Consider the following 25,858-nt stretch of genomic DNA (forward strand, 5'->3'; position numbering starts at 1 on the left):
CACAGAGTTTTCAAATCTGCAAGATCAGAAGCCATGATTCTTTGTGTTCTTAACCTAGGAATCATTGCCTTAAATCATCATGTACATTGAAAGGAATGTATCAAAGTGTCGGCCTAGTTCAGGGTATGGGCAGCCATACGTTCCCCTGACTTAACCCTTCAAATAAGACTGCTTAGAATTTGCCTTCAAGGTCCTCCTGGCAAGTTCTTCTAAGACTATCGCGTGCCTGAGTTGGTGTCCTACCTTTCTTCTTTCATTGTTATTTTTCTTCAAAGTCTTCCTATAACTCTTATTATGGTGTTTGTGGCTCTCACAGCTGACAGTCCTGGAGGATAATGAGCCCACAGGAGTGCTTATTACTTAGGCCGCTGCGGTCATGAAATCCAGATTCACATCAACCCTATTGCAAAACTCAGGTGTATTAATGAGTCTACATGATAATTTGCTTAGTATTCAGACCCTTTAAATGTTTTGCTTCCTAGATTCTCCCACTTTCAAATCAGGAGCCCATACTCTCTTAACACTTGTCTTTGACATTGTCCGGGCCTGTCCTGGCCCCAGTCCTCGACTGCCGCAGGTCTCTATAGCATGATCACCACTGCAGTCCCTCAGTCACAGTCACTGGGGTTTTTACCTCACCTATTAGCAAACAGTCCCATGGAACATCGGAGAGTGAGACAACGGTCAGATCATGATTTTAAAACACCCTCTTTTCTAAAGCTTCTTTGTTTGGACAATCATGTTAAAAAGAACGAAAAGACTAATTAAAACAATTTAAACATGGAACAGAGTTAACAAAACAACAAGAAGAACTTTAACATCCCAGGCTCTACTTTTTTGGCCAGAGGAGGCTCTGGGGAAATGTGAGGCCAGAGGGCTTATTTTCTGTATCTCCAGCCTCCAGTCACTGTGTCTGTCAATCAAGAAGGGAAGCGTGTCCCCAACTTCACATCTCCAGTCTCTACTATATAGCTTTGTCTATTGTGGATGGAACCACATGAAATGACCACTTCTGCAGGTTAAATTCGTGGAATGCTGGCAATCTCATATCGTTCAGCCTATTTTGGAAAAATCTCTTGGTAAGTATTCTTTTTAAAATGAGGAATTAAGTTCTTGGTTAATTGCTAAAGGAATGAGTGGTTGTAGAAGGCTGTACATAGTTTTATTTTTAATGGGGAGGCGGGCTTAAGGGAAAGAAGTGAAAACCTGGCGATTCCTTTTTGGTGGTTATTATTCGCTACCACTCATGTTATGCAAACTATGTACTGAAGTTTAAAGTTGCTACCATGCCTCGGGCATGAATTGTGAACGTTCGGTATTTCTTTCTTTCTTTATGAGGCTGTGTTGATCCTGAGAGCCATCAATTCAAAAGAATTAATTCAGACTTAAGTGGCCTTTCTGGGCAGCAGGGGGCGCTCTTGCTCTTCATATCTAATGAAGGCTGACACAATCCCAGCAGGGCTCCTAGCGAAACCCAAGTTTGTGAGTCACCGTCACCATCCTTCTTACTCTGTTCAAGTTGGCGTTTTGCAAAGGGCAGCCTTCCTTCCTGGTGAGCAATAGTTGACCAATCGTCTTGAAAAGCATTTCGGAAATTCCACAATTTTAAAAGTAAAAAGTGAACTATATACTTTATCTTGTTTTTATTTTTTGCCGTAAGCATGAGTTACCTGGGAAGAAGCAGATACTTTTCAGTCTTTTAAATGGTTACCTCAGTCCTAGACTAATCCACATGTTCTTCAGATTAACCGTGTTCATGTTTAGTAGTGTTCAAGGGTTAAAGGTCCCCTTGATTCCAGCAAAGGTTTAACAGCTGGTCCCCTTTCCCCGGCAGAGATGTCGACATAGATGGGCCTTACTCTTCTTCTCGCTGTAATGTCAATGCATTTCCTCCCATTCTAGTATATATAGCAGGGGTTGGCAATTTTTTCTTCTGTAAAAGCCAGACGGTAAATATTTTAGGTTCTATGGGCCAGAGGGATTCCGTTGCAACTGATCAGCTCTGCTGTTGCAACCCCAAAAGCAGCTGTGAAAAACATGTAAATAAGTGGAGTGGCTGTGTTGTGATGAAGCTTTATTTACGATTTGGCTAACCTATGGATATTGAAAAATCCGTTAATATCATCCTTGAATCTGTTACTTTATATTCTTTAAAAACTCAAACTCTCTTTTAATTAACAACAACAAGAACAAACAAACAAACAAACAAAATAATCAAATCCAAACATCCATCTGGTTCCACTCACATTTGGAATCGATGCCTGGTCCCCCTTACAACGTCCCTGATGAGCATCGTTGTCCTCTGCTTTGAAAGCTCAGGCTTTCTGTTTTCTCTGTAAGAAAGGCAGTGGCCCCAGAGAGCAGAGTAGGTAATAAAGGTCCACGGAAGTTTTTAAGTAGATAACACAGCAATTTAGAAACCAGTGCTGCTGGAATTGTGAACTTTTAATCTTTTCACTTATCACATCGTTTAATCTATATTTTAAAAGAAAGATGTCACAGTATAAAATAACAGGCAGTGACTGGCCTGAAATACCCTCAGGAAAATCTGGTTTAAGATTTTTCTAGGAGTTGATCCAAGAACATTTTTCTTTCTGCCTTTTGATCATGTTGAAAGATACACAAGATACTTGGATGCCTCGAAGACATAGATGCCAATATGGAAATAAGCTCTGACAAGTTGTCTTGTAAAGGGTGCCAGCACTTAGAGAAGGGATTATTGTAAGGGCAGGCGCTAGGACTTTTTCACGTACTGCCTGACCTCGAACCTACCTTTGTACTTGTTCTGAGAATGGACTCTTTTTTTTTCCAAGTTTGAGTGAGTTTGCAAGAAACTGAGGTAACAATTGCTGCTTGCAGTTTTATTCGCTCTTCACCACCTCTTAACTTCCCCTCCTCCTCTCCACTGCTGGTAGCAAGGGGTTACATGCTCCTTTCCATCCCTTCAAAAAATCATTTAGCTGGGGCTGACTGCAGAGGAGAGGAAATATGACCACGAGAAGGAGAAGCATAATGTAAAAGGAGGTGCTTTTATATCAGGACGATTTTATATAAATATATACATGTTAGAGGTTATTTGGAGGCATCAGAACAAAGCCGTGGGGTGGGGGGTGGCATGCAAATGTCTGAGAGGCCCCCAGGCCTCTCCCTGCTATGGGGTTCAAACAAGCACAGGAGTGCCTGCCATGTGTCATTTGAATCCTTTAAGTGTAGCAGAGACTACTTAGAAAATGTTATTTCTAAGGGATTATGAGAGTCAGCTCTGAATTCTCCTCCTTACACATTCCTGGGGGCAGGGCGTGAGGTGGGGTGGATCAGATTCCAGCCACTACCAGGAAGATCCTGAAAGAGCATGTTTGTGTATCAGAGCCTTGAACTCCCTGCCCTGGACTGCATGTTCCGCTGTTCCCTCACTTCAGGTGTCTGTGGGTCCCTCTGACCCAGCCCGCCCAGTGTCTGGACCCCTAGGTGGGTCTCTGGCTTGGCCAGAGGGACCGGCTCCTAGCTTCCTTCTACCAGTTTCCTGAAGACTGCAGGAGCCTTTCTGGAGACTGTGGTTTTAACCCTTTGCCTGCTATAAAAATAGCAGGGCCGTGCTTGTCATTGGGGAGCTTATTTCTTCTTTCTGTTTTCTGTGATGGGGGAGGGAACTGACTGTGGGCATCAGGTATTCAAAAGCAGCCCCAGAGTGATACAGAGCCCTGCCCTGGTCACTCTGACCTCTGGTTAGCCTGGGGACAGTGTGGCTAGGGTAGAAGAGAGAAGACTTGAGTGGTGTCATCGCCCTTGGACCATATTGACCTTAGGTGCAGCCACATGAGGTGGGAGCAGAGGCCGAAAACAGATGATGCCTGTAACAGAGGCCTCTTCCAGAACCTTCCAACCACCTAACATTGTGGAAAGAAGAACAGACAGAGTGAGAAATGAACCCTCCCAAGTCCCTAAGCACTACCTCCTCCTCCGGAGCTGCCAGCCCATAGGTGTGTAACCTCTTCCAGCACAGCACTGTAGCAAGTGTAGTTCATAACCTTCTAGGTGACTGTCCTTGTGTGCACGTCATACCTTTCTTTGAATAACTAAAAGATAAATAAATTTAGATTTTCTGTGGCTTGCCCAAACACTTGAATTAATGAGTTTTCCTGGAATGCCCTTTTTTTGTCTGCCAGCTGATTTTTATTTTCAGAGGACGCTAATGACAACCTAGGTGTGATGTCTACAAAACCCCACATTAAGGCAGCATGCACAGCAAACCTGCCATTCAGGTAATGACTGCCGCCCTCTGGAAAAACAAGCTGGGGCCTCACTGGGGAGGGCTGTGTGGTAATGCCTGTGTGGATGGATATTTGAGAAGGGTGTGAGGCAAGTCATAGGAGTTGACTTGATAGAACTGGGTAAGAGGGTCATGGTGGCTTGATGAAGTTTTTGTTGGGTGTGGGAGAAAAATTTTGAGAAGGTGGAAGAGTTTTCCTGAGGAGACATGCTTTCTTTTTGTCCCTCAGTTTAAATCAATTTCCTTATCATAGTGCCAGCAAAGGTAATAATTATTATGACTACTTACTATGATTATGGGTGACAGGAATTGCAGTTGGGCAAAAGGACTGTTTTGTATATTTTAATTTCCTTCTCTGAAGTTCTGACTTCATGGACTTCCTTATTTTGTCTACGTAATAGTGACTACTTCCACAGTAAACACATGTTAGGAACTTAATAAATACTCCTTGACTGGTTCTTGATTCCAACTTGTATATGAATATCTCGAAAAGCAAGAATAATAACATCAGTGACAATAATGAAAGCAGCCCGTCGGAGCTGGTTTTCAGCTTAATGTGAAATAGGATGTCATTTCACAGAATTCTTATTGTTGTTCTTAAAACTTCAGCCATTGTTTAATTTACTGAATAAAGAAATGGACCTTGAAGAGAATCTAGGAAGAATTTTACAAGTTAATACTCATATGGTAATGGTGGTACACTTTTTAGTGCTGTGTCACCTCACATAATGGGTAACATTGGACGAGTGATTTTCTCCCTTGCCAATGAGTCTGGTTAGTGGCGAACGTTTCAGGCTTGTGCTAGTGCATTGAGGGCAGGACTGATTTGGGATAAGGCGATCGATCTCTTCAGTGTCCAGACTTTCTTCCGTTTTCCACTCCTGACCAGAACTAAGAAACAACTTTCAAGGTCTTACTTAATCAGTGCTCTTACAAGCTTCACTAGCTTTGAGCAAGACAGTGCTAATGGGGTAAGAATTCTAATGATGCCACCTTTCCTGCTGTATTTTTCATTCAGTTCAATCTATAGTAAATCTATTGAGACTGGCCTGTAGATAAGACATTCAGTCTAGGGGATATATCAAATGGTTGATGGATTGGACTCATCTATAATCTTGCTACTCGATATGGTCTATGGATCAGCAGCCTTAGCATCATTTGGGCACTTGTTAGAAATGCAGAATTTTGAGCCCCCAACCTAGACCTACCAGAAACCCAGATTTTAACATGATCCCTAGGTTATATGTATATACATTAAGAATTAAGAGGCACTGATATATTTATAGGACAAGATTAGATGTTGACCTCAAACTGCTGCCTCCTAGAGTGTTGGAAATGATAAATGGAAATCTTCACAGTATGTTTTTGTGATGAGACTTTAGATAAAACATTTCCAACTGATGACTCTTGAACGTATACTGTGTGGCTGTGGCCCATTCACCATTACCATCTTCTCTTCATCCTTTTCTTCCTTTTTTGTTCTCTAAGTGAGAGATAATTTTGATAGAAACTAGGAGTGAGTGTAAGGTCTAACTGGACAAACTAAGGGGTGAGATACTCTGGTTTTGGAACTTGCTAAGCCCTTCCGTAGTGTTGACTGGTAGGATTTTAGGCTTAGGTAGTGGCAAGTTAAGAGAATAATTCTGTGTGGAGGACTGATTCTTGGATTTGGGTAATGGGAAGGTAGCTCTTGGTCATCAAAGTCTGTCCCTCCCTAGTCCTGAGTGTGTGTTTCTGACTCCTGTGTATTATTCTAGTACCATGTACATTCAGAATTATCATATAACTACAAATAGATAGGTAGTTATTGATAAAAACCATTAGGAAGAGTTTATTAGACATATTGCCTGTGTTTAGGTTTTACACAACTCTTTAGCTACCACTTTTGACTTTGTTTAACACAATAGAAAGGGCAAATACATTGGATACAAATTCTGGTTCCACCATTTTTAAGCTGTACGACCCGAGGTCAGTTAATTTACTCCATTTGAGTCCTAGTTTCCTCAACTGTAAAATGAGGATAATAATACCTTACAGTGTTGTGACAAATGTTAAATGAGATTGGAATTTAAAGGCCAGTCAAGAATAGTCATTATTGTTAAATCTTCTTCTAGTATATGGGTGTATGTATGTCACAGGCATGAGTGTTATGTTCTGTATTTATACTGTAAAAATCAGCATAAGTCGACTTACGATTTTTGTTAGATGACTCATAATTTTATTAAATGCCTCCTAATTTAAATTTCAAAGAGTATTTTTGGTGCGTAGGACAGTCCATGTACTGGTATGACACACACACATACACATACTTCTTCGGTAAATCTTCTGATTATGGTTAGGTCATCTGATCATGAGGTATGTCAGAGACAATGAATTCTTTTTCTTTTGTGTGACCTCACTGCAAATATATTTTGGAAACTCTTTAATCCTTTTCAGAAAGATGGTGACATGTAGATGTTGTAACAGAATAAATGAGATAGGGAATGAGTCACACACAGGGGAAAGATCTCAGGCATGTAGTAAGTAAAAAAAAACCCCAATATTGTTATGATACACAAATAACCAATGAAACACTTAGGGGATATATAAAAACACCAAAAATCTTAAAACTATTTATTGATTAAAGGCCATATGAATATAGCATTTAATATATAGCATTGTGAAGAAACATACTTAGAATGAATGAACAATATTTAGAGTCTTAATGACTTGAAAGCTTAAACACTGTAACTAAGAGCTACTTGATAATCATGATCATCTGAATCTGTAAAGGCCTTATAGTTTCTTGGGAAAGATAGTGTTGCTTATCTACATTGAGAACAGATCACTTTTCAGTGAAACTCTTGATCTCTGTGATATTTACAGTAAGCATAAATAGTTGCAGAGAAGTTGTTAATGGCCATGGAATGAGGAAGTTAAAGACAGAGTCAAAAGGAATCCAAACTCCAAGATAAGAAGGAGAGGAATTTACCTGGGTATCCCAGCATGCTCTAGTGAAGAGCAGGGGATGTCCCTCCTCTCCAGGTTGGAGTAGCACTGCCTTGTCCCCATTTGTAAAGAGGCAGAGAGGGCAGCTATGAACATACATGAGCAATGGCTTTACTCTATGCCATCTTTTTTTAAAAATAATTTCTTAATTTTTTAATACAGTTGACATGCAATATTATATTAGTCTCAAGTGTACAACATAGGGACTATACATTTACATAACTTTTGAAGTGATCACCCCAATACATCTAGTACCCGTCTAACACCTTATGTAGTTATTACAATAGTATTGACTATATTTCCTCTGCTATACTTTACATCCCCGTGACTGTTTTGTAACAACAAATTTGTACTTCTTAATCCCTTCCCCTTTTTTGCTCATTCCCCCAACCCCCTCTTCCATCTGGGAACCATCAAAATATTCTCTATATCTATGAGTTTGTATCTGTTTTGTTCATTTATTTTGTTTTTTAGATTCCACATATAAGTGAAATCATATGGTATTTGTCTTCTCTGATTTATTTCACTTAGTGTAATGCCCTCAAGGTCCATCCATGTTGTTGAAGATGGCAAGATTTTCATTCTTTTTTATGGCTGAGTAACATTTAATTGTGTATATGTACCACCTCTTCTTTATCCGATCATCTATTGATGGACACTTATATTGCTTCCATATCCTGGCTGTTGTAAATAATGCTGCAATGAACACATGTATGCATATGTCTTTTCAAGTTAGTGTTTTGAGTTTCTTTGGATAAATACCCAGAAGTGGAATTCCTGCGTCTTTCTTGTCACTTGTTATAGCCATTGTTTTAAAGTCTATTTTGTCTGGTATAAGTAATGCTGCCCCAGCATTTTTTTTTTTGTTTCTTGTCTGGGAGGCTCTTTATCCTTCAATTCTAAATGATAGCTTTGCTGGGTAGTGTAATCATGGTTGTAGGTCCTTGCTTTGCATCCCTTAGAATATTTCCTGTCCCTTCTGGCCTGCAAAGTTTCTATTGAGAAATCAGCTGGCAGTCTCATGGGATCTCCTTTGCAAATAACTGTTTTTCTCTTGCTACTTTTAAGATTCTGTCTTTGTCTTTAACTTTTGGGATTTTAATTATGTATCTTGGTATGGGCTTCTTTGGTTTCATCTTGTTTGGGACACTGCATTTCCTGGGCTTGTATGCCGATTTCCTTCACCAGGTTAGGGAAGTTTTCTGTCATTATTTCTTTAAAGAGGATTTTAATTCCTTGCTCTCTCTCTCTTCTCCTTCTGGTACCCCTATGATGCAAATGTTGATACCCTCGATAATCTCCCAGAGATGATGTCCCTTAAACTAGCCTCATTTTTTGGATTCTTTTTTCTTGTTACTGTTCTGATTGGGTGTTTTCTGCTACCTTATCTTCTAAATCACTAATTCGGTCCTCTGCTTCATCTAATATCTAATCTACTATTGATTCCCTCTAACCTATTCTTCATTTCGATTATTGTATTCTTTACTTTTGACTGATGCTTTTTAAATATTTTCAATCCTAATTTTTATATTTTTTTATCTCCTTGTTGAAGTTCGCACTAAGATGGTCGAGCATCTTTATAACCAGTGTTTTGAACTCCGAATCTGGTGTATTGCTTGTTTCCATTTTGAGTTCTTTTTTGGAGCTTTGTTCTGTTCATTCATGTGGGACATGTTTCTTTGTCTCCCCATTTTGGCTGCCTCCCTCTGTTTATTTCTATATATAAAGTAGAGCTGCTATGTTTCCTGGTCTTGGTAGAGTGGCCTTATGTAGTAGGTGTGCCATGGGCCCAGTGGTGCAGTCTCCCTAGTCACCTGAGCTGTGTGCTCCAAGTGTGTCCCTTGTGTGAGTTGTTTGCATCCTTCTGTTGTAGTTGAGCCCTGATTGCTGTTTGCGCATCAGTGGGATGTACTGACCCTCAGGCTGCTTTGTTGTGAGGACTAGCTGTGACTAAAATGGAGGAGCTGTTGTGCAGGGACTGACTCCGTGGAACAGAATTCACTTTAGCGGGGCTCTGGTGCCTGCCAAATCTGCCCTTTGGGTGCGTTATTTGTGGAGGTGGTTGGTTGGTGCTCTGGTGCAGAGTTGGCCATTGGGTGTGTTGGTTCTGGGGCTTCTTGTGAGGGGCTCAGGTGCAGGCCAAGGTCAGTTGCTGCCTATGCTCTGCCTGGGGCCACTTGGTATGAGTTACAAACAGATCTGCTGATGGTTGCCATTTGTGCTGGTTTTGGACTTTTTGAGAGATTTTAGGAAAGTCCATAGCATGAGCCAAGATAGGCCATTTGTATGGAAAAGCCACTGGAAGCAGCTTGGGTGGGCCTGCAAGTTGGGTGGGGTGGGGTCTCAGGAAATCACCAGGGCAAGGCGAATCCTGATAGCTAGGATGATGGAGACTCAGATATGGCCCTCACCTGTGTGCAGACTGAGTGGGTGGGAGGAGGGCTCAACAAAGGAACAGTGGCCTCTGCCAGCACTTCTTGTGTCTGGGAGAAAGCTGCCCCTCTAGCTCTTGCCCTGAAGCCAGACAATTTAATTCCTCCCTGTATGTCTCTAGCACCTCTCAAGCTGTTACCCCAGCATTGGAGCTCAGAGTGAGTGAGTCTGTCAGCAAGTAAGTCCATGTGTGGACCCTTTAAGAGGAGTTCCTTTGATTTGAGCTGGCCTCTGTTTCACTCGGCCACAATTTCCACTTGTTTTCACAGCCAAAAGTTATAGGGATTTCTCTTCCTGGTACTGGAACCCTGAGCTGGGGGGACTGGTGTAGGGCTGGGACCCTGTGTTCCTCAGAGGGGATCTCTGCAGCCGAGATATCCTTCCTGAATTTTAACTACCACACACGGGCGTGGGACCAGCCCGTTCTGTTTTTCTGCCTCACCTGCCAGTCTCAATGTGGCTTCTCTGTATATCCTTAGTTATAGGACTTCTGTTCAGCTAGACTAAAGGTGACTCTCAATGGTGGTTGTTCTGTAGTTTCGCTGTCATTTTGTTGTGGTCATGGCAGTAAGAGAGCACAGCATTTACCTACTCCGCCATCTTGGATGGACCTGCCTTCTGCCAGTTTTGAAGAGAGAGGACCTTGGCTTTTCCCTTGCAACTTTGGTGTTTCATCTATGCTTATTGGACCAGGACTCTTGTAGAGATCCATTTCAGTGTTAAAATGACTAAAATTCTGGTGGAAAGTTTGGTGAGATGCTAATGGACTAGACTTAAATCAGCTGTTGTCAATGAGCAAATAATAGGCTCTTCTTTTTAAATGATTTGCTTTACTTATTCATTGCCCCATGAAATAATGACCCCAAAATTTACTGGCTTAAAACAACAACTCATTTCATTTGTTCATAATTCTGAGGACCAGAATTTCACCTGGGGGTGGCTTATCTCTGCTCCATGATATCTGGGGCCTCGGCCAGGTTGGCTCAATTGGCTGGGAACTAGCTGAAATGGCTTGATCAGACTTATGTCTGGAGTTATGGCTTTGGCTAGGTTCCTCAGTTTTCCTTCATGTGGCCTTTCCATGAGGCTAGCTTAGATTTCCACATGGCGTTGTAGTCTCAGGATAAATAAACTTTTGACACGGTGCTAGCTTCCTAGAGATAACATCCCAAGATGATAAGCCCCAACGTGTAAACATCTCAAGATGATAAGCCCCAATGTGTAAACATTTATTAAATCTCTGTGTCATGCTTGCTGAGACTCCATTGGCCAAATCAAGTCACATGGCCAAGCCTAGGGTAAATGTGGGAGAGAATACAGAAAGGCCTGAGTCGTGCTGGTATGGATTCATTGCGGCCGCCAATAATTAATGCATACTCAGAAAATAGTGCCATTGTTTAGTATCCATTTTCTATTATGAAAGGCTAAATAGGTATAAGGTAACTATGATACAATATTGCTAATGTACATAAAAAGTATTTTTGGAGTAATGTTATTTTTATCCCAAAGAAATGATATGCTATATTATTTGACACTACGTAAACTTTTTAAAATCTCCATGCTCCATATAGTCTGTGTTAAATAATTTGTTTAAGACCATCTGTAAAGAAAGGAAAAATAGCCAACGTCTAGTACTTATCTCAGGCTTACTTTTTTCTTGCAATTCTTGGTATTTTTACAAAATTTGTTCCAGTTTAAGATTGTATACCTTAAGCATTTTGGCTTTTCAATAGTTCACACATTCAGAATTGTTGTTTTTAATTTGCTTTGAGTTTTTAAAATTATGTGATGCTTTCTTCATTTCTGATGTTTCTGTATGTCAGAGATGCTAGATATAGGTTACACATAGGTAGGAATGAGATTTGAGCCCCAGGAGAGCTTGGCTAAACTCTCTAGACTTTAGCTTCATCATCTCTTAAAGAAGAAAATTTAATTAGTTGATTGCTGTGTTTTCTTCTCATGATAGTATTTTTTAAATTTGAACTGTGTTTGATGCCTGATTATTAGAAATATAAAACAAGCATTTGAGAAATAGTAAAGCAATCTGATATTTAAGGAAAATTTTACTTAGTTGTTCCCAAAATTAAATTTTTAGTCAGCTTAGAGATGGTTTCCCTAGGAGTCTCTTACCTGTACATGCTATCATTTTACTTTGCTATGAAGAAAATATAAGAGGTAAAAGAAATGAGGTTTAAATAACATAGCAAATTTTTATCATAGAAATTCATTATAGGACCCTAATGCTGTGGCAAAATATTTGATTAGGCACCAGAAAGAGATTTTACTAGACTTAGATGGAAGTAAGTTTGCAGAGTTTTGTGAAATCCTTTTTAATGTATTCATCTTACTTCTGCGTTTTCATTCAACTCTTCCTTCTGGAAGCTGTGCTCTGAAATTCTGTAAAATGAAACTCTACTCACAAGTAATTGGGAGTGACATTAAGGAGGTTCTTACTTTTCTGTCAGCTGTCATTAATTCTCATGGGACTATTAAAACATACAAATACAAAAACACTCACCTGAAGCTAAAACAGTAGGTTATCAAACTTAGCTGTACGGGGTCTTTGTATCTATCTCTAATGAGGATTTTTTTTTCTGAATTTTTGTTTCTAGCTTTAACTCTCTTTTAAGTCCTTAAGATTGGTTGGTTGGTTGCTTAATTATTTCTGAGACAGAATAATTTTCGGTCATCTCACAGTGTCAGTGAGATTTTTCTAGGCTCCTCTGTCTCTGTTTTCTCCCTTCCTGCTGACTGAAGTCTGGAGAGATTTGTGAGCCACATTTGTCCCTAGGTTGCATGGCTGCAGGGTAATAATTCTGCCCAGTGTAGATATTAAGGTCCCTCTGGATCTTTTGACAATGCTCTGAGGATCCCTCATTAGGGAGAGACCTTGAGGTCTTATCTTGCCCCGTGATATAAAAAAAGACATTGATGCAGGTGGTGCGGAGTTTTATTGGCCACAAAACAGATACATAATGATGGTGATCTAAAGATTTAGTAGGAGAGTAGAGCTTTAAGCTCATGTATTCATACTTTGATTCAAAAGGTATATTTAGATCACTATGGAATGTCTGGTGAGATTGTTACAGAGTGAAAAAAATAGTTCCCGAGTTTGACAACTCCAAGGATACCTCTTAGGACTCACATATTTGTGTTTGGGCAAGGACTTCCCGTTGGGGAAAAATAAGTTTTGTAATAGGCAGAAACTTTTATTGGCCTCACGCATACTTTTGGATCTCTTTCACTTGAGAATAAATTATTCTTCCATTGATGCTCTCCTGTGTGATGGCCTTGATCTTTGGAGCTGCAGACGCTGAGGGAAAGAGCAATGAAGAGGTCACTGCCATGCTGTCCCCGCCATCAGAACGGTACTATTTTCAGTTCCCCGCTCTTAGCACCTGAAGGCTCTGTGTCTTTCAAAATGATCACTAAGCAATATGCCGATCTCTGCTGGAATGAAAGGGGATCTCACCAAGGAAAGTTTTTCCTCTTACTCTCCAGAAAATGAGTGTCTGAACAGTGTCTATTTAGAGGTCCAGACCTTCGCCCTAGGCATGCCTGAAGCTGACTTTAGTCTCTGACCACTGGCACTTGCGGAGTCCTTTCTGCTTATGCAGGCTTTATAGCACTTGCATCACAGATTCTGTGAGCTTACAGAGCACATAGTGCCATTCTGGGCACCTCATTTTAAGACCTAGAAAGCACGCCATGTGAAGGGTAGATGAGAAGCCAGGGATGTTTGTTATGGTCACAGCTTTTAAAGATATGATTTACTCGAACAAGTGCTTTATTGAAACATCAGTAAATTGATTCTAAATCAGAGGAAAGAATTGGAACAATTAACAGAGAGACAGGAAAAACTTTGTTAAAATCAAACCTCTGCAACAGTAGATTGGGCTACCCCATCAAGGAATGGGTCCCCCATCCCTGAACGTGGGTAAGGAGAGGCTGAAGAAGCATCTGTTAGAGGATAGCAGTTAGCCCAGCTGTTTTGTGATAGTTACTTGAACTCTGATTCTCTGAATCTCTACTACTTTAGGACATTTTTACCACAAACTAATCTGAAAAGTGCTGTTTGTCCCAATTGGTTGCTTGCGACTTTTCTGTGAGATGTTAAAGGTAATCTGAGAAAATAGAGTTCCCAGATCAAAGATATTTGGGAACACTGGGTTAAACAAAGTAGAACTTTTGCTATTGTTTGTTTCGTTCTCTTTCTTGTTCCTTTTCTTCCCCACCTGGCCCGTGTTCCATCTTTAACATACCAAACACAACGTGGCTCTTCATGCAGAGGATCAGGGTACATTATTCCCAACTGTATCTGGCCATAGAACACATCATTCATAATACACAATTGGGCTCGCATGGGACATTACTGTTCAACAGAATATAGTTTGGGAACTTATGTGAAACCATTTCCTTATAATTTCCTAGGAGTTTAATAAACAGACTCCATTATTTAATAGATATATTATAATGATTATTCTTTTCAACTTCTTACAGAAAGCTTTCGTACATATTGTTGAGGATAATACTGAGAGCTCACTTTGTGGTGTATTATCAAATTTGTTAAGTTAATTCAAAATTCCTGGCCATTTGAGAGTAAAAGAAAGATTGAACATTGCTCATTTTGGGAGTGCACTAAAGTTTATAAATACTACAGAATGGATAAATATGCTGATTATTTTTAAAAAGTAGATTCCAACAATGAAAGAAATATTTTTTACCTTTTATACTCAGCTTAGATTCCTCCATTGTCCTATAAAAGTGATAAAAGTTAAAGCTCATTTTAGTATTAGCAACAATCATAAAAACTTCTCAAGATGAACTAACTTCCTTTGCCTGCTTGTAAATCTGTAGCTCTTTAATGAGAATAATTGAGTTCTGTAGTTTCAAGGTCACGAGTTCATGAGAGAACTTCCTGGACCCCGAGGGCAGTAAGTATGGCCTCCTGCTCACCCCGGGGTCAGGAGAAGTCTCCCAAACCACCTCGATCCTTTCTAGGGTGTGGATCTGGAGTCCAGAACGCCCCGGGCTTCTCGGACTGTTCGCAGTTTGGGACTATAATTATTTATGTATTTTAAAAATAAACTTCTAACCCTTTTTCCTAGGTCATAGAATGTATACACCCTTTTTGTGGACAGCTTTTGGCATTTTGCAAGGTGGTCAGAAATATCAGATTGGAAATCTAGATACCTCTCAGTCTCTTATGAATCTTTTCCTGCTGTTAGGCTAAAATATTCCCTCAAACATTTTTTTTTTTTTTGAGCCAAAATTGTGTGCATTCCCATTGAGAAACACTAGAGGTAAACCTTCTTAGAGTTTCTTAAGACTGTAATATATTAATTGTAGCTGTTGACATCAAATCTCAGTGTCCTGTGAATAATACCTAACTCACGCTTGGTGCCTAATGAAGTACAGCCTGATCTAAGTATCTTTGGGAGAAATTCAACATAAACCTTTTTGCTCTCGAGTGATGATTGAACGGAACGGTAAGGCACGTGACCGCACACACGAGAGCTGACGCCCCTTTCATCCTCCGCCCCGCCCGCCCGCCTTTGCCTCACCCTTCGTTCTCCCCATCCAGGAGCTGGCGGTAGGTGGCGATTTCCTTCTCTAGGTGGGTTTTGATGCCCAGAAGGACCTTGTATTCGCGGTTCTGACGCTCCAGGTCATGGCGGAGCTGCATCAGTTCCTCCTCGTAGTGGGAGAGGATCCGTTGCATGTCCCGGAGCTGGCAGGAGTACCGAGACTGGGTCTCGGATAACATGTTTTCTAAAGCGGATTTCTGAAAGAGGAGATGACATTTCTGACATTACCTGACTGATAGCTCGATCGGTTGAATAGTGTGTGCTTGTCGAGTGCTTAGAACATGCGGACCTCTCTTCTGGGTGCCTCGATGGCTTCTGGGGACGCAAAGATGAGAAGCGGGCTAACTTACAGGTGTGGGCGTGGGCAGTCAGGAGCTGAGCAGTGTCTGGACTTTTGAAGTCCGTTTTTTGGGCATAAGACCTTGGTGTCAGGGTTCTCTTGGCAACTCTGCTGTACTTCTGTGGTGTTTATTGTTTGCGCTCCTCGTTCAGGACTGGACATACGCTGCCTGCCCTGATCTGTTCCTCACCTCCTTATGCGGACATTTGTCTCTGGCCAGACTGAAAGCTCCTGGCGGACAACAGCAGCTGGGACTGCTGTCTCTTTGCATTTTCAGAGAAGGGTCTCCAGTAGCGACACCAGATAAAATAGAGGCGCTTATTAAATTTGAATTTCAGAAGCACAATGAGTAACATTTTAGTACAAGTACATCCCAAATATTGCCCTGACGTTGCATATGAGACACACTTATGCTAAAAACACTGTTGTTTATCTGAAGTTCAAATTTAACTGGGTGTCTATTTTATTTTGGTAAATCTGGTAATCCTAATTACAAGCAGTGCTTTTTAATTATGACCATGGTAACACACTGTCATTACTGAGGAAATTCTGAAAGTTGCAAAGTGAAGTCTCTGGGCTAGGATACAGAGAGCTGAGGTCAAGTCCCCGTTATGTCTGGGTTTACCACCTGCTTTATAAAGCACTTTATAAAGATAAAGCACTTTAACTTTAAAGAAGTCACAGCTGTGCTGGGTGGCTACTCTTGCTTTATCATGGCTGCTAACACTCCGGGGGCCTTAACAGCTGCCTGGCCATTAAACCACATGTCCCTGGTCCAGTCACTCTCCTGTTCTCCCAGAGGGCTGTTTCATACCTTCTCGTCTGTCCTTAAAGCTCCCTTCTCCTCATTCATTCTCTCGGCTCACAGCTTTGCTTCATGTATCACTGAGGAAATGGAAGCGATTCGGGGAGAACTCCCACAAGCCCCCACCATCACTTCTCCCATACGTGGATCTCCGTCCAGGTACTCATTTCCCTCCTGTTGTGTATGAACTGTCTGTGCTCTAGTCATTTTCCTAATTGCTCACCTTCTTGCTTCACCAGTGTTCTCTCTACTAGGTTATTCTCACCAGCTTTCAAATAGAATAATTTCTTAAAAGTTTTCTCTCTTGAACCCATATCTACTTTCAGCTATCACCCAGCTTCTCCCCCTCCTTCACCTACAGTAAAGTTCCTCCGAGAGTTGTCGATACCTGCTGCTTCAAATTCCTCTTGACCTCCCTCCAAGGGTCAAGGCTACACAATCGGGCTCCACCGTTACCCCGTGGCCTCCCCTCCTGTCCCCTCTCCTCCCTTTCCTCCCTTCTTCTTCTCTTCTTTTTCCTTCCCTTCACTCACTGCAGCCGCATTGGCTCCCCTGCTGTTCTGCCAACCTGTCGACACACCTGTGCCTCATAGCTTTTGCATTCGCTGTTCCCTCCACCTGGAAACCCCCCACCCCCCAGAGCCACATAATGCGCATTCTTACCAAATTTAGATTTTTGTTCGACGGTCACCTTAACAGTAAAACTTTTCCTGACCGCTTTGTTTAAAATGGCGGCACTTTACTGTGTTATGCCTGACCTATCTCTCATGCCTCATTTCTTTGTATACTTTTCTCCATCTAATATATTGTATATTTTGACGATTTGTGCATTTATTGTCTGTCATCCCTGCTAGAATATAAAATTCTTTATTATCGAATTAGCAGGGCTTAGAATAGTGTCAGATAGTAGGATGCATGAAAACGGGTATGGATGCCTTGCTGACCTTGCAGGCTTGTTGTGAAATACTGTCTATTAAAATCTTTTGAAAGCTATAAAACACTGTAGTTACTTCTGTGTGCATTATCATCCTGACAGTGCAAATTTTAAATGTCTTTTCACCATCACTGATTTCTAAAACATATAGAAATGACTATGGCACAAGAACTTATAGTTTTCTGGGTAAGAAATGAATTGAGCAGTACTTTGGAGTCAGCTGGGCCTGGATTTACCACCAATTTATGTTGGCACCAGAATTTCTCTTTATTAGGTTTTGGGGGAACAGCTTGGTTGTAAGTGGGAAGAGCCTGTATTGAGATTATGGGAGTCTGCCCCACCTGCAGATACCATGTGGTTTTACCACTGGCCACTTAGCTGTGTGACCATGGCCAGTTTACTTAACTGTTTTGAGCTTTGGTTTCCTCATCTCTAAAGTGGGGACACTTAAGACTTCCCCGGAAAGGTTAATGTGAGGGTTGATGACATCTGATATAATGAACTCCCTGGCACACTGTGGACACTTGGCAAGTGATAGCTGTTACTTTCCTTCTCATCATAAACAATTCGGATGGAAAGTGGGAAGTGAGAGAGATGTCCCAATGGAGCTGAACCAGAGAGAGAGACAGAGACAGAGACAGAGAGACAGAGAGAGAGAGAGAGAGAGAGAGAGAGAGAAACAGAGAGAAACAGAGAGAAACAGAGAGAAACAGAGAGAAACAGAGAGAAACAGAGAGAAACAGAGAGAAACAGACAGAGAACAAGGAAGGCTTTGTGGAAGAGGTGGTACCTGAGTCAGGACTTTCCTAGCTCAGACTCACCCTGTTGCACTGAGCCTGTAGGTCAATCTCCAGGGCCTGGAAAGTACGCTTCAACTCATGGATATTACTTTGGCCGCTCTGCAGAGCTGTTGGACTGGCCGCTTCCTGGGCCATGGCTGCCTCCTGGGCCATGGCCGCTGACTGTGAGACCAAGCAAAGAGCAGAGACATTGGCATTGGGCCAATGCAAATGGAACCTTTGGGAAGTTTGGGCACCTTTCTTTTACCTGCTCTTTATACCAAGCATCCAAATCTTGGTGCTTCTTCTTTATCATAAACTCGTATTCCTGCCTCATATCCTCCAGGACCTTAATCAGATCTTCCCCTGGGGTTGTATCCACCTTCACATTGACCATGCAGTCATTTGGCACATGGCGTTCCTCCATTTCCTGTGTAATAACAGAGAAAGAAAATGAATTGGCTGCGACGATCAGAAAGAGGTGTGTTGATTGGCAGCGGTTAATGGATCTTTTAAAAATTCAGCTTATGTGGTTGTTACTTTCACTGGTTTGATTTGGCTTCTCAATTATTTCTTATTGATGATAAAACATTATATGATTTTCTCCCCTCATATTTTCATCAAATAAAGCACCAGACAGATAATAAACTGGCCTTTATGATTTCTGACTTCATCACTGACTGAAAATGTTTCAGCAAGAATTATGCTTCCGTAGTGTGGAACGTGCTCTTCAGCAAAGGTTCATGGGTGAAGCGATGACACAGTTAAGCAGTTGAGCATTTTGGACTGTAGAGCAAAGCTTTGGGGAAACAGTTCAGTAAGCCAAAGCCAAAAGGCATAGATAGAGGCTTTTAAGATCTCATCAATGCTTCAGGACTCTGTAAGACCGATGCCCATAGGACATCGTGAAAACAAAGAAACCAAAGGAAAGTCTTAATTAATGGTCATTGTCTAACCAGCTGTTCAGCTGTCGGAGGCTCTTTGATGTTTATAAGCAATATTGTTTACCTAAAATAGGGATTGTGTTTCTAGTATTTTATCAAAGTCTCAGAGACTTTAGATAGATGGTAATTGTTTGCAAGTTGGTTAAATGTTTCTGTAAATGAGGATTCTTAATTTTTTGGCCAGTGGCAGATTCTCTTATTCTTTTGTCCCTCAGTTTGCTGCACACTGGGTCAACGAAGGAAGTTCAGTTGCACACATTTATTTTTACAGAATCATATCAACAAACAAACCTAGGTAAACATTGTGCATTAAAACTGTTGACTGATTTATTGTTCATTAAGATTGTATTTTGGCTATTGTATCTGACATTTGAGTAGATAACTTTGGATTTGGAAAAATGAGATGTGTGTATGGTTCCTTATGATTATTTAGACTGAAGGACAATAGGACTGGCATAGACATGGTGGTTTCTTCTATAGTTATTGAATCACCGAAAATGTGCAAATTCAGAGCTGTGCTGGTGACTCCTAGGGCGCCCTACCTTCTCATGGCGCTTCTTCATGAGGATGAGCTCTTTCCTCATCCCCTCTACCTCCTGCTCCAGGTCTGTTGTGATAATGGTTAGGTCATCCAAGGTCTTTCGGAGAGCCTCAACTTCAATTTCCAAGTCTTTCTTGAGGGAGTGTTCATTTTCATACCTTTGATTAGAAGAAAGGGAAGAGTATACCTGTTGTTGGAAGGCTGAGGTCTTTGTGAGGATTCTCCTTAGTTTAGAGGTGACTCTCCTACTTTTTAGGTTTAATGGGAGTAAATTAATCCATGGTATGTGTTCTTTGTATATCTGTTTCATGCATTTTTTTCTATGATGGTGACTCAATGCTGTTATTTTTTTTAATTAGAAAGAATAAAACAACCAGTCATATGCACATCACCTAGATTTAGAAACCATTAACATTTTGCCATAGTTGCTTCATCTAGATTCCATTTTGTATTTTAAAGTAAATTATAGACATTATGGCATTTTATCCCATCTTTTTGAATGTACCTTTTAAGAAAAAGGCATTTAAAAAGACAAGCATAATAACATTATCACACCTAAAAAATTAACAATAACTTTTTAACATCGTGTAATTCTTGGTTCATATTCGAAGTTCTTCACACCAAAAAGTGTGTTTTATATCTGATTTAAGTATTTATTCTTGTTATGCCTTTTAATTATATTTTAGTAAGATTTTTACATGTGGATAATGTGAGAAAAGTTTTTCTTCTGCACAACAGAATCAAAAACAAGAGTAACCCAAACAAAACAAAACAAAATGCCCCCCCAGCCCCCAAACATACCCCAGGACACTGTGAAGAAGGAACTTACTTGAGGCTGAAGTCATCCACTGCCATCCTTGCGTTGTCAATGAGAAGAATGATCTGGGCATTTGTCAGCTTACCATCCACTATCTGTAAAACATGAACCAAGAGTCAATTCAGTGGGACACACTTCACAGGAAAGTTTTATTTCTGCCCTGTAGTCCCCTGGGTGTATGACTTGTTAGCACAGGTGACTTCTTTTTCTGGCAAGGGAACAATGGATAATCAAATCAGTAAGTATTTACTGAGCACTTAATAGGCAGAAAACATAAGAATGTATTTATAATAAGGATGTGGTCTGCACTATCTTTTTTTACATGGAGTTTTGATAGGCTCGAACTGATGCAAATGATGAAAGAATGTTCTAGGAAGGGGAAGGAGTGTGATTGTTTAAAATGCCTTCTCACTTTCTAGTTATTATGAACATATCTTAGTGTTTTGCTTAAGCTCATCCATATCTGAAGATGTTAAAAGTGGTTTAGGTTCTGATCTTTTTCTTATTGTGCACATTAGTTTGGTTCCCCGAAAGTGCAATTATTATTTTGGATGAATACAGTTCTTCCTTGTGATAGCATTCATGTTTCTGATCAGTGATACTGAGCAAAGTATCACTAATATTGGTTTATCTAACTAATTTTAAATGAATTTTATAGTACATTTAAACAATGTAAAACAGTCACCTCACACCATAATTATTTTTTTCCAAAGTGACTATAGTCATATATACATAACTTGTACGTATGTGTATATGTTTGTAAATTATTCCGTGATGAGCGTGCCCCAATTGTAGCTATTAAAATATTAACCAAAATAATTCTTTACCATCTAATGAAGCAGCTGAATAAACTTTAACTGTGTTAAAGTCTCTAATTAAAGACTTTCACTAGAGATCTTTACTTTAAAAAGAAAAATATTATTGAAAGTGTCTGCCTGAGCAATTATGTGTACATATCTGATTTGTAAATACTTCTAGGTAGTTGTATCAGAGTACACATTTGATGTATGTCACTATCTTCAGGAAGATTGCGTGGAGGATGTCTCAATATCACAAGTATTATAATACTTTCGTGCCAAGTATTGTGCTGAACTAGAAACTGGGAGATTTTCCTTTTACTTCCTGTTGCACCCACTGATGTGACTTTGGGTCAGTCTCTCTCCTCCCTGGGCTTCAATTTCATCACCTGTTAAATAAGGAGTTTGTACTAGAAACAAGTGACCTGAGAGATCTCAGCTCCAAACTTCGGTAACTTAGAACCAGAGAATCCTGTGACATTCCCATTGTATTTATATAGATAATTCCTTTATTTAGAAAAGATTTTCATAGGACAAAGATATACCTCAATACAAAGGTACCTTTTAAAAATCTATTCCCGTTCAAAGCTCCACTGATTACATGGAATTTGGTATCATGAATGCACAATAGCAGGATTCAGAGGTGGTGATAATACTGGGTCTGTACTCAAAGAGCAGGGCCTGGGACCCTGCTCCAGCATCCACTAGCTGAGTGAGCTTACCAAATGTCAGTTTCTTCATCCACAAAATGGTAGTAATAATAGCCATTTCTCACAGAGGTATGAGAATTCGATTAGAAGAGAGAAAATAAAAGAATGCTGTAAAATACTTAGCATGTTCTGGGCATACTGTAGACATTCTGAAAAATTGGTTAAAACTAAATTAACTCAGAAAAATGTAAGTTGCCTAATTTTCTTCTTTAAAATCTAGCACTTTTGTAACAAGAGCCTGCATCGGATAAATTTCAGTATGTATATGTTGAGATGCACCCTCAAACTTTGTCCATGGTGGGAGATTGGTGGGCTGGCTGCCCCTGCCCCAATTTTTTCTTAGTGGTGGATTCCAAATGGTACTATGGCTATATCCATTGCTCTAAAAAAGGATTCTGTAGCTCTTTCTTTGTCTTTCCTCTATGGTGCTTCTTAGGGACTCTTACCAAATACTTTTCCCAGCTGACTCTTTGTTGTTTGCATTTCTAAGCTTATGGGAAATAAAAAGTAGCTCCATCCAAAAAGGCCGGGGGACCCCTAGGGTTTGCTTTAGTTGTGCACCAAAGTGTTGATTGACACCCAGAGAAACCATGCACTATATGCTCCACAGAATTGAGGACATCAAAAATAGCACCTGTGGGCTTATTTGGCTTTCCTGAGTTAAACCGATAATGCATCCACTGCAAATCAAGAGTCTGATTTCCCCAGCCAGCATTCTCATAGTACATGAGTGGTGAGTTCTGAAATGCACTCGATATAGAGCACATTTAAAAACTGAAGCTATTTCCCACTCTTTGGGTTACCTGATACAATGTTATGATACAGCCAATATTTCTGAGACATCTTTTGCAGTAATGAATGGATGAGGATGGATTGTGAAATAATATGTGAGGCATAGGTTTTGCATGGTGTGTTATAATTAATCACCTGGAATCTCCCCAGGGGCCTGAGTTATTCTTTTAAAAGAATCTAGTTGATGTATTAGTGCAGCGTCATTGCTCCAGGCTGTGTGATCTACTAGGGAGAGGAAAACAGAATTTTTTTTACTGTAAACCAAAATGCCAAATATAGTGTTATTATGAGCTACTCTAATATTCTAACATCCCTCTATGTCCACCTCTGTGTTTCAAAGGAGTGGGTTAATTTCGAACTCAACTTCTTATAGACTTTTTGAGTAACATTTACTATCCCTAACGTGGGGGCTGTGTCTACTCAGGACGCTTCATGAAGGCCTGGGAAGGGGTCATTCTTGGATAGTTGTGGGACCTTTTTTAGGCCTCTGTTTTCTCACCTGCAAACTGGGGAGATTGGGAGAGTTAGAGAACCTAAACTTCAAAGAGTTGCTTTCTTCAGGCACGGAGAAAAAAAATGTAACAACTGAAATAAAAAATCCAGGAAAGAGTGGAATTTGAAGCCGAAGCAGCTTCCTATTTAATGTCAGAACCAGAATCCCAGGCTGCCTGGACAGGGTCAGCCGCCCTCTCCTTGGCGTTGGCCCCACGTACTCTTCTCAGTTCTGCTCTAAAGAATTTAAGCAACCACTCAGTCTCAGTCTGCTCATCTACTTACTGGGGATAAAAATACCTGCTTCACAGGATGGAGTAATGTGTATGAAATACATGTTGTATGATTAGCAACGCAAATGTAATACATCAACAATAAACAGTGTCACTGTGGTATGAGGTCAGCTAGTCAGACCATCCTGATGGAAATTGAAGCCATTGGAAACAGACCTGGGTTAGAATTCCAGCTTCTTGCTGGTGACTCCGGATGGCAATTCCACTTTTCTGAACTTTAGTTCTTATCCAGGGTTGTTGTGAGAATTAAATCAGATGATATAGAACATTTCCATCATTGCAAAAAGCTTTGGGATGGCACGGATAAGTGTATGAAACACTCATCATGATGCCTGGCTCACAAAAAGTGGTAATAAATGTTTCCCTCCTTTTTCTCCTTTTCCATCCTTCTCTCTGCTGTTAGCCAATGAATTATTCGACTGGGTATAACCTCATAGTTTTTGGGGGAAGATATGTTCTCAGCTGTCCATTTGCAAAAATCCTCTATTCTCCATTCTAAAACCAAAGCAGCTTTATTAATGAAAAAATATGGTGAGGTTTGTTGAGTCACCTTGTTTTTTTTCTTTTTTCTTTTGCAAAGACAACCATGTACTATATAGTTAAAGTAATTACACAGTCAGTTATTAGGTTGATTATTCAATAATTAGGGTTTATTATGAGAACAGATTTATATTATCTTGATTGGTCCTCCCTACATTCAAACAAAGATGACTGAGTGGTGAGAAATAATATCTTACAAAGATTGAAAACTCGTGATGCCCTTTCTAGGACAGGTTAAATTATAATCTTGCAGGAAATTTTCTGGGACCGCTTTACATAAGAGGGAAGTTATATAGCTTTAAAAAATAACCTAAGAGACGACTAAAGTAGGGGGACCTACTTCAAGCCAGTGTTATGAGACATCCTAGAGGGCATAAACTTAACTTTTTAAGTGTTTGGTTGAAAAATTATTTGTTTTTGGAAGAAATCTCCATAACCCATCCTAACTCTAAGACTCCAAAAATTATGTTCATTTTATTATTTTTTCTAGCAATATGCCATTTTCACAATTGTGAACATCTAGAACTCAGAACTTCTAGCAGCCCCCAAGGGGAAATATCCAGAGATGTCACAATGATGTATCTGCTAGTGGAGTGACAGCTTTTAGGGTGATCTCCAAAATAGTATAATTCGGCCTTTCTTTACTGGATAATCACACTGTTGCCAGTTCTTTGAGGTGGAGCAAACTGACGTAGTAAGGTAAACGCTGTCTTGCGCCTTGTGCACTGAACATGAGGAATGAGTATCAGCCCTTATCATTACTCTTACCATGTCGGATCCTAAGTGACACTGGGTAGCAGCTGGATGCCTTAGCTGTTTTAGATTTTCCACATAATTTATGTATGGAAGATTGAATAAACAAAACAGATTTTCCCAAGCCTAAATTTAAGGTATAATAAGAAAATATCCTCAAATACCTTTGTTCACAATTACTTTAAGCTCTTTTGCCTTTTTCCTGGAAATTGTCTTAAGTACTGATTTCTCCTCCCATGGTATTCCCTGGAAATGCAGCCCCCTCTCGAGTTCCAGGGTCACCCAGCATCTTACCTGCTCCTGCAGGCTACTGATGTTTTCTTCGTGTTGGGAGTAATCGTGCTTGCTGTCAGGATCTTTCTGCTGATGCCACTTCCGGATGCGACTTTCGAGCTTCACGTTGGCCTCCTCCAGTGCGCGCACCTTGTCCAGGTAGGAGGCCAGGCGGTCATTGAGGTTCTGCATCATCATCTTCCCATTTCCACCTACGAGGGAACTGCCTCTTCCAGGTCCCCAAGACCCTCCAGGTGCCAGGCAGCTTGGTGAGGTGAAGGAGAGGGAGATGCGGACACCCCCTGCGCCCCCATGGACGCTGGGAGCCCGGGGGAACCTCCCGGGCCGAACCCAGCCGCCTCCTGTGCCATGAGGGGAGCCAGAGGGGCTCTGGCCGAAGCTGCCCCAGGAGGTCATGGTCCCATCTGTGTGTGGGGAAGGGCCGGGCTCTGCTCTGCTCCCTGGCACTGCAGAACTGAGCCGCCCCAGACTGCCCTGGATGGTTTTATGCCCTTCGCTGTGGGAGTTCCCTTCTCTGACAACTGTACCAACAAGATCCTATCATTGTGCAACCTGTGTTTCCTCTTGGTCAATCCTGAAGTGCCCCGGGCCTTCACACATTGTTGTTGTTTAGAACCACATCGATAGACCAGTTTGTTTCTCCTTTCCAGTTGTAAACCAGAGGTGTGGCCCAAGACATTAGTCGGGTATTAGTCTCAGGTGTCTTTCTAATCTCTCCGCAGAGTTTTTTTCATTGTTCATTTATCTG

General features: G+C 40.8%; 2 protein-coding genes across 2 annotated transcripts in view; one reads left to right on the forward strand and one right to left on the reverse strand.

Annotated features, from left to right (window-relative positions):
* The window catches only part of LOC107513775 (keratin-associated protein 4-3-like), a 289,405-nt gene that overhangs the window by 68,573 nt on the left and 194,974 nt on the right, over positions 1-25,858 (forward strand). The window lies entirely within an intron of this gene.
* KRT23 (keratin 23) lies at positions 12,593-25,573 on the reverse strand. The gene is made up of 8 exons (XM_016150793.2): positions 25,111-25,573; positions 20,452-20,534; positions 19,624-19,780; positions 18,406-18,567; positions 18,180-18,320; positions 15,256-15,476; positions 14,416-14,447; positions 12,593-13,004 (listed from the first exon to the last, which is right to left on the reverse strand). Exons 1-8 carry the CDS (start codon positions 25,504-25,506, stop codon positions 12,910-12,912), a joined length of 1,287 nt encoding a protein of 428 aa, XP_016006279.2. The 5' UTR covers positions 25,507-25,573; the 3' UTR covers positions 12,593-12,909.

The sequence above is a fragment of the Rousettus aegyptiacus genome, unplaced genomic scaffold, assembly GCF_014176215.1.
Source record: "Rousettus aegyptiacus isolate mRouAeg1 unplaced genomic scaffold, mRouAeg1.p scaffold_m13_p_6, whole genome shotgun sequence".
In the NCBI taxonomy this organism is placed as follows: Eukaryota; Metazoa; Chordata; class Mammalia; order Chiroptera; family Pteropodidae; genus Rousettus; species Rousettus aegyptiacus.

Excerpts from the sequence above, each read along its gene's own strand:
- KRT23 (XM_016150793.2), bottom strand. The coding sequence starts at position 25,506 with ATGACCTCCTGGGGCAGCTTCGGCCAGAGCCCCTCTGGCTCCCCTCAT. Across the intron at positions 18,568-19,623 it reads TGAAGAAGCGCCATGAGAAG|GAAATGGAGGAACGCCATGT; the intron begins GTAGGGCGCCCT and ends GTTATTACACAG. Across the intron at positions 13,005-14,415 it reads ATCTAAGCTGAGTATAAAAG|CGTCTGCAGCTCCAAAGATC; the intron begins GTAAAAAATATT and ends TCTTTCCCTCAG.